General features: G+C 48.6%; 1 protein-coding gene across 2 annotated transcripts; it reads left to right on the plus strand.

Annotated features, from left to right (window-relative positions):
* The first annotated feature begins 769 nt into the window (after positions 1–769).
* Positions 770–12431, plus strand: Rnaseh1 (ribonuclease H1). Of its 2 annotated transcripts, XM_059248513.1 has the most exons (8): positions 770–960; positions 3598–3713; positions 4555–4716; positions 7008–7107; positions 8582–8636; positions 9770–9854; positions 10256–10380; positions 11740–12431. In XM_059248513.1, exons 1-8 carry the CDS (start codon positions 833–835, stop codon positions 11824–11826), a joined length of 858 nt encoding a protein of 285 aa, XP_059104496.1. In that variant the 5' UTR covers positions 770–832; the 3' UTR covers positions 11827–12431. The 2 variants fall into 2 exon arrangements, with proteins under 2 accessions (XP_059104496.1, XP_059104497.1); XM_059248514.1 differs by lacking the exon at positions 4555–4716.
* The last annotated feature ends 278 nt before the right edge of the window (positions 12432–12709 follow it).

The following is a 12709-nucleotide window of genomic DNA, read 5'->3' on the forward strand; positions in this document are numbered from 1 at the left end:
CCATTATAGGGAATTTTCCCATCCATACTTTTCCTTTATATTTAGCACTTTTTGTATATCCATGTAGCTTCAAGTAGTATACATTTTTAATTTTAAAATTACATTTATTTATGTGTGTGCACACCTATACTTGGATCATAGCAGATATGTGGAGGTCAGAGGACATCTTGCCCAGGGGTCAGTTCTCTCCTGGGGCCTGAGCATGGAACTCGAGTTGTCAAGTTTGGTGGCAGGTATCTTTACTTTTGAAGACATCTTGCTAGCCCCTCAAGGAGTATATTTTTAAATTCCAGTTGCTTTGGGATTATAAAAAGGATTTTCCATTTTTCTACAGGGACAGGGCCTTGCTTCATTTCCTTAATCATATGGACAAAATGATGTGTATTCATGCCATCCCTCATTCTTTTTTTCTATGGCCATTCCCGTGGCCCAGTATCCGCTGGACGAGAAGAGGGGAAGCATGACCTGCAGAGGTGGGCTTTCTAGACAGGGGGTGTAGCTTCACAGGGCTTCCCACTGCCGTCACATCCATTCATTCATCCGTCCATCATCCTTCCATTCCTCCTTCCCTCCCTCCCCACGCCAATCAGTTTTGAGGTGCTGGAATTGGACGAGGCGAGGCAGCGCAACCTCTCGGCCTACCGGCTCACCCGCCACAGTCTCACTAAGGTCTGATGAACACACCGCCCAGGGCGGGCTCACAACCCTAGGCCCCGCCCCGCCCCGCCCCCTTCGCGCGCGCCTTTACGTCACCTCCCTGCGCCGGAAGTGTCTCAGGTGGCCGGCGGGAGGCTGGCGGACCACCATGTAGGTTCCCTCGCTGGCGTGAGCGATGCGCTGGCTGCTGCCGCTGTCCCACACAGTGACACTGGCCGTCGTGCGCGTGAGGCGAGGCGTCTGCGGGCTCGCGATGTACTACGCGGTGAGGAGGGGCCGCAGGACCGGCGTCTTCCTGAGTTGGTGAGCCCTTCATTCTAAGCACCAAACAGCCTCTGTTGTCCCTCTGTGTTGCAGTCCGAGACTCCTAAAGAGAACATATGGTCATGGCAGACCAGAATTCACACAAGGATCCCCGTGTTCTGATCGTCCCCGGGGGTGTTCTGTTTGTGAGTCAGGACCCCCTGTACCAACTTGAACTAACGGTCTCTCTGCGTTCGCTTCCCAAATTCAGGGATTGCAGATAGGCACCGTTATGCTCGGTTTATGCAGTACCGGGGACTCGAACCCAGGGCCCACTGAATGCTAGACAAGCAGCTGAGCTACATCCTCAGCCCCTCCTGTTTTTAAAAAGGCTAATCGTTGCCAGGTACGGCGGCACATGTTTGTAATCCCAGTACCGCTGAGTCTGAGGCAGGAGGATCACACGTTACAGGTCAGCATGGCCTATGGATTATGGAAGGAGACCTCGAGAGGAGAGGAGGAAGGGGAAGAGAAAGATGGAGAGTCTCAGGCTAGAATCTAGTCTTTGTTTATGGATCCTTGTAGCAGCCCTTGAAGGCAGATGATGTTTTCAGTTTGATGGGTCGGGTAAGTGGCAGAATCAGGGCTTGAACCCAGGTTTGGGCCTATGTGACAATAAGCTTCTGTTATCAAGGTTTGATGTCCCTGTGCACCTGTATGTTTCCCTAGGCTCAGCGACGACAATACTGAGGAAGAAATATCTCTGATGCCAGACCTTTTTTTGTGATTGATTGATTGTTGGTTTGGTTTTTGGTTTTTTGAGACAGGGTTTTTTTTTGGAGCCTTGGCTGTCCTGGAACTAACTAACTCTGTAGACCAGGCTGGCCTTGAACTCAAGAGATAATCTATCTTCCTCTGCCTCTGAGATTAAGGGTGAGTGCCACCAATGCCCAGCTTGATTGCTTCTTTTGTTTTGTTTTGTTTTGTTTTGTGTTTTTTTGTTTTGTTTTGTTTTTTTTTTGGTTTTTCGAGACAGGGTTTCTCTGTGTAGCTTTGCGCCTTTCCTGGAACTCACTTGGTAGCCCAGGCTGGCCTCGAACTCACAGAGATCCGCCTGGCTCTGCCTCCCGAGTGCTGGGATTAAAGGCGTGCTCCACCACCGCCGGGCTTGTTTTGTGTTTTGAGACAGGGTTTCTCCATGTAGTTTTGGTGCCTGTCCTGGAACCCACTTTGTAGACCAGGCTGGCCTCAAACTCAGAGATTCACCTGCCTCTGCCTTCTGAGTGCTGGGATCAAAGGCATACACCACCACCTCCTGGCAATTGATTCTTTTCTTTTTTTTAAAAGATGTACTTATTTATTTATTTATTTATCTATCTATCTATTTATTTATTTATTTATTATGTATATAGTGTTCTGCCTGCATCCCTGCAGGCCAGAGGAGGGTACCAGATCTCATTACAGATAGTTGTGAGCCACCATGTGGTTGCTGGGAATTGAACTCAGGACCTCTGGAAGAACAGCCAGTGCTCTTAACCTCTGAGCCATCTCTCCAGCCCCGGCAATTGATTCTTAAAGATAATGAAATTTTAGTATGCACTAGAGTTGTGGAAGATCTTGGGGTATTAGTGTACCACCTGAATGTCATTTAGCAGAATGGGCTGGCTAGTCTTAACATGGAAATGAAGCTAAATTGGGATGTATATTATACAGACCTAAAATGAGTTATTAAAGATGAAACAGTATGAAAGAACACTAACTGTATCATACTAAGAAAAAAAGCCAATTTGAAATGGTCTACAGTGAGTGATTCCAACTGTATGACATCCTGGGACAAATCCAGAGATTGCAAAACAAGCCAGTGGTTTTTAGGGGTTAGAACCGAGAGAGGGATGATGATGAGAGACAGACAAGTTTTGTTTGTTTGGAGACAGGCTGACCTTGAACTGAACTAGCTATAAATCAAAGTTGACCTTGAACTTCTGATCATTTGTCTCCACTTCCCAAGTGCTGGGATTATGGGTGTTGTATACTCCCAAACCAAGGTGTTTTGGGTTGTGTTTTTGAGACAGGGTTTCTAGGTAGTACTGGGTGGCCTAGACCTGTATATAGATTGGGTGGCATTGAACTTGTGATCCTCCTGCCTCTGCCTTTAGAGTGTGGGATTATAGGTATGCATTCCCACCCCCAGCCTCCAGGTGGGGATTTTTTTTGCTTTGTTTTGTTTTTCGAGACAGGGTTTCTCTGTGTAGTTTTGGTGCCTGTCCTGGAACTCTCTCTGTAGACCAGGCTGGCCTCAAACTCACAGAGATTCACCTGTCTCTGCCTCCCAAGTGCTGGGATCAAAGGTGTGCACCACCACCGCCCGGCAAGGAGGGGATTTCTAAGGCATGAGGTTGTTCTGGATGGTGGGTAATGTCGACCCATGTCACTGTCATTGTCTTCACTAAAGCCTGTAGACTTTACAACACCGAGAGTGAGCCCCAGTGTGAGCAGTGGACTGGGAACATTGGAGGCAGGGTCTTAAGGAACTCTGTTTTCTGTTCCTATTTGATGTGAACCTAAAACTGCTGCAAAACTTGACCCTGGTGTAAATAGATAAGGTGGAACAGTAGAAGTAAAAATGAGTTAAAACAGTAAGTAAGGACATCAATTGAAGAGGGAAGGAAGCCTGGGCTGATGTGTGCGCTCTTCCAGGAGTGAGTGCAGAGCGCAGGTGGACCGGTTCCCTGCTGCCAGGTTTAAGAAATTTGCCACAGAAGATGAAGCTTGGGCCTTTGTCAGGAGCTCTCCGAGCCCAGATGGTTCAAAAGGTATGTAACGTTAGTGTGATATTTTAACCTATGAAAAGCCTCCTGTATCCCCAACATCACTGTCTACTTTCCTGGAGGACATGAAATGATTGTCTATTATCTCCTGTACAGATTAAAGAACAGTGGTTCAAGCCCTCTCAGCACGAGAGAGGCAAAGGCAGGCAGATTTCAGAGTTCAAGGCCAGGTTGATCCATAGATCAAGTTTAAGGACAGCCAGGGCTACACAGAAATTGTCTCAAAAAAGCAAAAACAAACAAACAAACAAAGTGGTTCAGAGGCTAGAGAGATGGCTTAGAGGACCAGAGTGTTTGATTCTTTGTTAGGACCCATATTGGGTGACTCACAATGTCTTGTACCTCAGGAGGGATGGATGCTTGAACACAAATACACACACACACTTAAAAATAAATCCTTTAAAAAGAATTAGTGTGGTTTAGCCAGGTGTATGGTGCCTAGGATTGGATTCTGAGGGCCTACTATAAGGGACGTCAGATTTAGAGCGCACATAGGACACAGGTCAGCAAGCTGACTCTAATTTAGAACATGGGACCAAAAAAAAACCAAAACAAAACTATATCTGAACCTCCCTTGGGAAGTGTGGTTTCAAGAACTTTTTATTTATTCATCTATTATTATTTCTCTTTAGTGGGAGCCTTAGACTCTCTGGAGCTCCTGCAGGGCACCAGAGTCTGGACTGGTTTGTTCTCAGTCATTCCCTCTTGGTGGGGCCACAGTCTAGAGTGCCCTAGTCTGGTGCTGTAACATTGAAAGCTCTTTCAGAATGTTCCTCAGCGTTCGTGCACTCTGTGGTTTTGGATCATGGTTGGAATCTTCTTTCAGGGCAGGAAACAGCACATGTGCAGGAATCACCGGTGAAGACCAGCAAGCGGCCTCGGGAGCCTCCAGGGGAAGGGGAAGAACAGCTGGAGCCAGGGGCAAAGCACACCAGACAGAGCACGGAGCTGGCTCCCCTAGTGAGCAAGGACACTTTTTCTTATATGGGTATGCCTTTCTTGGGCTCAGAGTTTTTAGTACAATTATGAACAACAATAATCATGAAATCTTCTCCTTTCTAAATGAGAGGAATTTAAGCTCTTTGTGGTTTTTTTTTTTTTTGGTTTTTCGAGACAGGGTTTCTCCGTGTAGCTTTGTGCCTTTCCTGGAAAGGAAAGGCTCACTTGGTAGCCCAGGCTGGCCTCGAACTCACAGAGATCCGCCTGGCTCTGCCTCCCGAGTGCTGGGATTAAAGGCGTGCGCCACCACCGCCCGGCAGCTCTTTGTTTTGATGTGGTGGGTTCTGGTTTTTTTTTTTTTTTTTTTTTGAGACAGGGTCTCAGTGTGTCCTCTGGTGGCCTTGAACTCAGAGCTCCTCCTGCCTCAGCCTCCCAGTGCTGGGATTAAGGGTGTAGGCAGCCATCCTAAAAATTTAAGCTGATTTTTAGCCCCGTTTTTTCTGTAAATATTCTCTACAAATTTCTGAGGTCTTTTATTTTGGAGAGAGGGCATTAACAAAAAGTTCCTTTGCTTTCCTTCTTGATAGGCCAAGGCTCTTATTGATGTGGTCCTACCTTTTTACTTTTTATTTTGCAGCAGGGTCTCACTGTGTTACCCAGGGTGGCACTGAACTCCTCCCTTTGAAGCCCAGGCTAGCCTTCAGCTTCCTTCTTAGCCTCCCAGCCATCTGGGTCCTTTGCAACCAGGCCTGGCAGTGAGGCCACTGTTCTGTAGCTAATCAAGCAGTGCAAAATCATTAATCGTTTGGGAATTCTTAGGAAACCCTTACAAGCCACTGGCTGCTGAGGCAGAGGAAGGAGGAGGGCCCAACCAGAGCTGCCTGTTAGAGCTGGGCAGTGCCAGCATGTGGCCATTTGTCCAGCCCTCAGAACTCACTATGACCTGAGGAAAAGAGATCTTGGGCTCTTCCTGTGTTTAGCTCCAAGAGGAGCTATGTGCTCTAAGTAACTATGGTATATAAATTTCCTTTTTTATCTTGCATTCATGGGAACAGAAAGAGGCAGCATTTAAAGATGCATCAGCATTGGTGTGTCCTAAGTTTTTGTCAAGAGAGCCATCTGTACTTTACCTCCAGGAAAAGCCCCAGAAGACACTGGAGCTGCGGGAGTCGATGGGTTTGGCAGTTATGGAAGATGAGCAAGTGCTGTCACTGCTCATTGCGCTGCACAGTTGTCTGTCAGCTGAGAGGACGGAACCTCGGTTAAGAGAACGCCTCCATAAGATCAGGCTGTGGGCATTTTCTTAGTGATTGATAGAGAAGGGCCTGGCCCACAGGGGGTGGTGCCATCCCTTGGGCTAGTGGTCCTGGGTCCTATAAGAAAGCAGGCCAAACAAGCCATGGGGAGCAGGCAGTAAGCAGGCCCTCCATGGCCTCTGCATCAGCTTCTTCCCTGTTTGGGTTTCTGTCTTGACTTCCTTCGGTGATGCGCTAAGATGTGTAAGTGTGAGCCAGATAAACCCTTTCCTCTCCAAGTTCTTGTTGGTCATGGTGTTTCATCACAGCAAGACAAACCCTATAACTCAGGCACTCATCAATAGGAACCTAAGGGATGAGCCATTTCCACCATGCCGGCTGCCACTTGGCACAATGTGTGACAAGTGTCTTTGGTGGCTTCAAGGAAGGTTTAGTTGTGTGGGTGGAAACCAAGTCCCAGCTGACAGTAGGCCTGTGCAGCCTCTGCTCAAACGTCCCCAGCCTTGCTTCTTCGAGGGCCCCATGCTTCCTTCCCCTGAGCCTGCTGTCCAGGCCACTGACCTCTGGACAGGCCTCGTGTGCAGGTGGTCTCTGACTCCCCTCTTCCACCCCAGGCACGTGCCACTCAGTTTCTCCCTGCACTCTGCTGAGGCTGCTGCCGACCACTCTGCCCATCAGCGGTTCCAGGTCTGCCCTTCCCCCTTGAGCAAACTGTGTTTGAATGGAGGAAGCAGAGATGAGAACCACTTTACTGTTAGTGGCAAATGTGCTGAGAGAAAATGAGACTGCTTGCCAGCAAACTTGACTTTCTGGCGTGTGGGGCCAACATCACACCAAGTGGTGCTTTCTCTGGAAAGACAGCTTGAGAGTGAAGGTGACCCAGGCACAAGGACCCCCTTAGCCTGAGGTATAAGCAGGTCTCACGGTGGGAAGTTCTGTCTTACCTTTAACTCACCTGGCATGTGGGACAATCAAAGAGTGGGCACACCCCATAGGGGGAGTCCAGGTCGTCCTGGACAGAAGACTGCAGCTGTGGGTCCGTGTTTAGTGGGTTGGTACAGTCGCTCACTCTTCCCTCTTACAGGAGAGTCAGTTGTTGTCTACACGGATGGCTGCTGCTCCAGTAACGGGCGGAAGCGGGCAAGAGCAGGAATTGGCGTTTACTGGGGGCCCGGCCACCCCTTGTAAGTAAACACAGCTAAGTGTGAACATCACATTTTTACCAAGTCTTGGAAGGATTTGCTGTGGTATATCCATGGTGAAACCTGCCAGGTAAAGAGCGTTGGTGGTGGATAGAAAAAGAACAACTTCGATTTATATCAGTGCCAGGCAGCTTGGTTCTTTTTTTTTTTTTTTTTTTTGGTTTTCCAAGACAGGGTTTCTCTGTGTAGCTTTGCGCCTTTCCTGGGACTCACTTGGTAGTCCAGGCTGGCCTCGAACTCACAGAGATTCGCCTGGCTCTGCCTCCCGAGTGCTGGAATTAAAGGCGTGCGCCACCACCGCCTGGCTGCAGCTTGGTTCTTGACAGTGCCAAATACTGAGACTTGGTATTGTTTCCCTGGGCCTAGTTCATACAACTCATAAGACATGGGTAGAGGAGCCAGCCAACAGTGATGCAGGGAAAGGGCACCAGCTCAGAACCCATCCCGTCACTAGACTTCTAGAGACAGGGTCTCCTTATTCAGCCTTGGCTGGCCTAGGCTCACTATGAGACCAGGCTGGCCTAGCACTCAGAGAGATCCTCCTGTCTCTATCCTTCCCAAGTGCTGGGATTAAAGGTGTGTAACACCACACCTGGTGACTTTTAGACTTGAAGATGCTTAACCTAGAGACAGTCAGAAAGCACAGCCAAGGTGTGAAACTGGACCGTTCACACAGACCGGTCTCTGCGGTGAAGGATATGCAGTAGTGGCTGTCAGCCACCCCGTGAGGTTTTCTTTCTCCAGGTCTGAGTGAGGTTCATTGGGAACTGCTGTCAGACACAGTCTGTTAATTGTTCAATTAAGTGTTTTAATTTTTCCATTTTAAATATTCACATGTATTCAGCATATTAATTAACTCAGGTAATAAGAGTTTTTGTTTTGTTTTTTTATTCTCCCTGTGTAGCCCTGGCTGGCTTGTAACTCATGGAGATTCTCCTGCCTCAGCCTCTCAAGTGCTGGGATTAAAAGTGTACACCAAGCTGGGCAGTGGTGGCCCAAGCCTTTGAAGAAATCCAGTCAAAGTGTGCATGACCATGCCCAGCCTATCATAATGAACTTTTTATGTCTTCAACCTTGGATGTTTTTTGTTTCATTTTTGTTTGTTGAGACAGGGTCTCTCTGCAGCCCTGGTTGTCCTGGAGCTCTCTGTGTAGACCAGATTGGCCTCCGACTCACAGAGATCCTCCTGCCTCTGCCTCCAGAGTTCTGGGATTACAAGTGTGTGATTTTCTAGTTTTTTGTTGTTTGCAGGTGTTGGTATTTGGACCAGGGTCTTGTGGATGCTTGGCACAGAGCTGTGTCCCAGCCTTGGTTTGTTTTTTCAGGCTGTTGTTTGTATGTAGGTTTTATGTTTCAGTTGAAAGTAAACACTAATTTGTTATTATCCATTGAGAAGAATTGATTTGGGAATGAGCATTGTAATTTTGTTTTTTCTTTTTCTGCCGTTTTGAAACAGAAATGTAGGTGTTAGACTTCCTGGGCGACAGACAAACCAGAGGGCTGAGATCCATGTAAGTTCCCAGATAATTGTGAGTGCCTTTTCTCCATGTGACCACAAGATCAGCCTTGTTCCCTCCCATTGTTGTCCTAGATTGAAGGAATTGAAAGTCCACAAGAAACACTGAGGCTAACAACAGTCTGCCCTAAAACCTTTCCTGTCAGTGTCATGGGGCATTGCAGGCCTAGCCTTCTTCACATAAAAACAGCATGGGCCGGGCGGTGGTGGCGCACGCCTTTAATCCCAGCACTCGGGAGGCAGAGCCAGGCGGATCTCTGTGAGTTCGAGGCCAGCCTGGGCTACCAAGTGAGTTCCAGGAAAGGCGCAAAGCTACACAGAGAAACCCTGTCTCGAAAAACCAAAAAAAAAAAAAAAAAAAAAACCAGCATGGCGGGACAGAAAGAGAGGGCTTTGGTATTGTTGAAGGTGTTTGCTCTTTTTGGGTGGGGCCGCCACCCAGCTCCCAAATAAATCACACACGGAGGCTTATTATTACTTATGAATGCCCGGCCTTAGCTTGGATTATTTCTAGCCAGCTTTCCTTATCTTAAATTATCACATCTACCTTTTGCCTCTGGGCTTTTCCTGTTCTCTAACTTCTGTAAATCTTACTCTTAGCCGGGCAGTGGTGGTGGCACATGCCTTTAATCCCAGCACTGGGGAGGCAGAGGCAGGTGGATCTCTGTGAGTTTGAGGCCAGCCTGGTCTACAGAGCAAGATGCAGGACAGGCACCAAAACTACACGGAGAAACCCTGTCTCAAAAAAAAAAAAAAAAAAAAATCTTACTCTTACTCCGTGGCTTGCTGTGTAGCTGGGTGGCTGGCCCCTGGAGACCTCCTCCTTCTCTGGTCCCTAGATCTTTGATCTCTCCTCCCGGTTTTCTCCTTCTATATACTCTCTGCCTGCCAGCCCCACCTATCCTTTCTCCTGCCTTGCTATTGGTCATTCAGATCTTTATTAAATCATCAGGTATTTTACACAGGCACAGTAACACAACTTCACGGAGTTAAACAAATGCTACATAAACAAAAGTAACGCACCTTAAAATATTCCACTACACTTTGAGTGGGCTTAAAGCACTGGATCAGTAATGTAAAGAGCCGAGCCTTTCCTAAATAGCATGACTGTGTACTTGCTTTTTCAAGGCAGCCTGCAAAGCCATCATGCAAGCCAGGGCTCAGAACATCAGCAAGCTGGTTCTTTATACAGACAGCATGTTCACCATCAATGGTAAGCTTCCCCAGGCACTGAGAGGGAGCAGGCCTTCCTTCCTAGTAGGTAGTAGTGTAACAGTCCTGGATAACACTGGGCTTTTCAGGTCTGCTCTCCTGGGGGATTGGGGCTCCTTGGCTCCATAACACCTGAAGTCAGGGTGTTAGTCATGGGTCACAGTATGCTGGCTCTGGGGCTGGGGGTGGCTGAGCAAAGGCCTTTGTTCCTCTGATTGGATGCAGGGAGAGGAAAGGTTGGGGCCTTGGGTCTGTGTTGAAGGCTTAAACAAGGGAGAGCACCTAAGGGAGGGAACCATCCAGGCCTTGACTCGGAATGAGAGGAGCCATTGCGAGGAGAGGCTAGGGGCCAGGAGAGGCCAGGCCATCCTAGTGGATGAGTCTGAGCGTGTGTTCCCCTAGGGATAACCAGCTGGGTTCAGGGCTGGAAGAAGAACGGCTGGAGAACCAGTGCAGGGAAAGACGTGATCAACAAGGAGGACTTCATGGAGCTGGACAAGCTCACCCAGGGCATGGACATCACGTGGGTGAGTCACACTTCCCATCACATGTCTGAATTAGCTAGAGGATGGAGTTGGGAAGGTTAAAGTAGCAGCTTCCATAAAGTCAGTGTGTGTGTTAGCTGTGTTAAGTAGAGACAAGGATGGGTTTCGTTGTGACATTGTCATATGCGTGTGCACATCATACTTTGGGCATACCTGCCCTCTCCTCATCCCCTCCTGTCATGGTTTTGTTTCCTGTGATGTGGTATGTTAGTTGGGTGCTTACAGGAGTACAAATGAATGGTTGTTTACCGAAGCGTGGGCCCCTCAGGAAGTCTGCCCTCCCTCATAAACCATTAACCGCCTGTAGAGGCTCAGGGCGTGGGAGGGCCTCAGGTAACACTGCCCCCACCCATCCAGGAGAGTGCTGAGAGGCCCCGCCCTGTGCTCCCCATCACAGCTGAGGGGGTCATGAGTGCAGTGCCATGTCTTGCCGGAAGGCGGCGTGTGTAACACGCTGCTCCTTTCTCTCTTTCCATGACATGCCCTGCCTGAGCCTTGGAGGGGTGACATACATGTCCCATTTATGGCTGAGCACTCAGCAGTCACTTATCTCAGGCCAGTTATGGGTCTGCAGTAAAAGAAGAAGATGAAGCATTGATCTGTGAGCAAAGCCACGACGTTCAGACATTTAACACAGTGGCTCTTCGTAGGTTTGCAGTACCGGCTGTGAATCCCTCCTGGGGGCTGTAACTCCAGTCAGAAGGCGGTGGTCACCCCCCAACAGACTTGTCACTGTTACTCCAGTGGGCACGTCTTACCTGTTGGTTGGTTATGGCATGTTCACAGCTGAGTAAGACTTTTCTTCCCCAGCCGCCTACACAGTGCCTTCCCAAGCTAGGAAAGCTAGCCAGCAGGGAGGCAGCTTCCAGATCAGTTTCAGGTTGACTTCTGTATGTGCTGCAGCCAGAGTGTGTGTAGTCTTCGGCAGTAGGGTCCCAGCATCTAGTTCTGGTGGCCCACCAAGAACAATCGAACAGCCTGTATTGTTTGGGGGGCCTGTAAACTCCTTAACCCAAGAGTCTATATATTCTTGTCATCTTGAGTCGGATGGTTGGTTGGAGGCAGGCAGCTGTAGCCCACGTTGGTCTCAAATCTGCTGTGTAGCCAGGGTGATCTTGATTGAGTCTCTGATCACCTCACCCAGTTTATGTGGCTCTGAGGATTGAGCCCCAGGTGAGTACTCTACTAGCTGAGCCATGGCTCTCGCTGTAGTGTTTTACCCTGTTGAGAGGCAGGGGCTGTGAACATGAGCTTTGGCCCTGGTCTCTTCTGGGTGTGAGGTCTAGCCATGCGCTGCACACGTAAACGTCAGAAACATTAAAGGGATCTTTATTTTAACAGATGCACATTCCTGGTCACTCCGGATTCGTGGGCAACGAAGAAGCTGACAGGCTGGCAAGGGAAGGCGCGAAGCAGTCTGGAGACTGAGCGAAGTCGTTGCTGTACGCTCAGACCCGAGGAGTGGCTGTTCCTTTACCCTGATGTGCAGTGAGGACACAGCATGGAGGACTGGACCCTGACCTGTGACACAGCTTGATGAGAAGTGCTTGAGTAACGGAAGGGGAAGGTTGAACTTAACCTTCTGTGGAAGTTCAGTCATGGCCTTCTGGGTCTGACATTCTTGTCTGATTTGTTGCAGTCTGGCCCAAAATGCTCCAGCTTGATTTCAGTAGGACTCAGTGAGACACTGGTCAGTATGTGTGGCCTAAAGGGGATGTTCATTTTCCTTCCAGTGTGTCCAAGTACAAGCCTCCTGCCTGTGCAGGCGTCCTGTGCCTCTGTCTGCATCAGAGATGATGTGACCACGAGGGACCCAAGGCTGGTCTTGGGCCAGGCAGAGCCTGCACATAGGTGACTTTGGCTCCTGGACCACCTTGTAGGAACAGCTGAGAACTTTAAAAACCAAGATGCATGAATATATTGCTAATGGATTTCTTTGGCTATTTTTCCTAAAAATACTGTATAAATTTAAAACGTGTTTGAAATTATCCTTATTTATTTTTATAATAAAAATATACAGGAATGACAAAAAACACATTTAGTTTATTGAGTTACTGTTAAAGGTGGCTGTCCCTTACTGTCTAAAACTGGAAATTGGGAAAATCACTAGAGAAATGGCTGGTCAGACTGTCCTCAGGCAAACCCTCACAGTCTCGTTCCAGAGAAGATAGGAAAGACGGGCACTGGGACAGTGCTGCCACCTGAGCTGACTCCACTCCTCAGACTGTGGGAAGCTGGGCCTTCCGCTGGAGCCCAGGGCAGGTGGAGTCACCTGAGAACCAGTGCCAGCCACAGTTCACACGCTCTCCAG

The sequence above is a fragment of the Peromyscus eremicus genome, chromosome 22, assembly GCF_949786415.1.
Source record: "Peromyscus eremicus chromosome 22, PerEre_H2_v1, whole genome shotgun sequence".
Lineage (NCBI taxonomy): Eukaryota > Metazoa > Chordata > Mammalia > Rodentia > Cricetidae > Peromyscus > Peromyscus eremicus.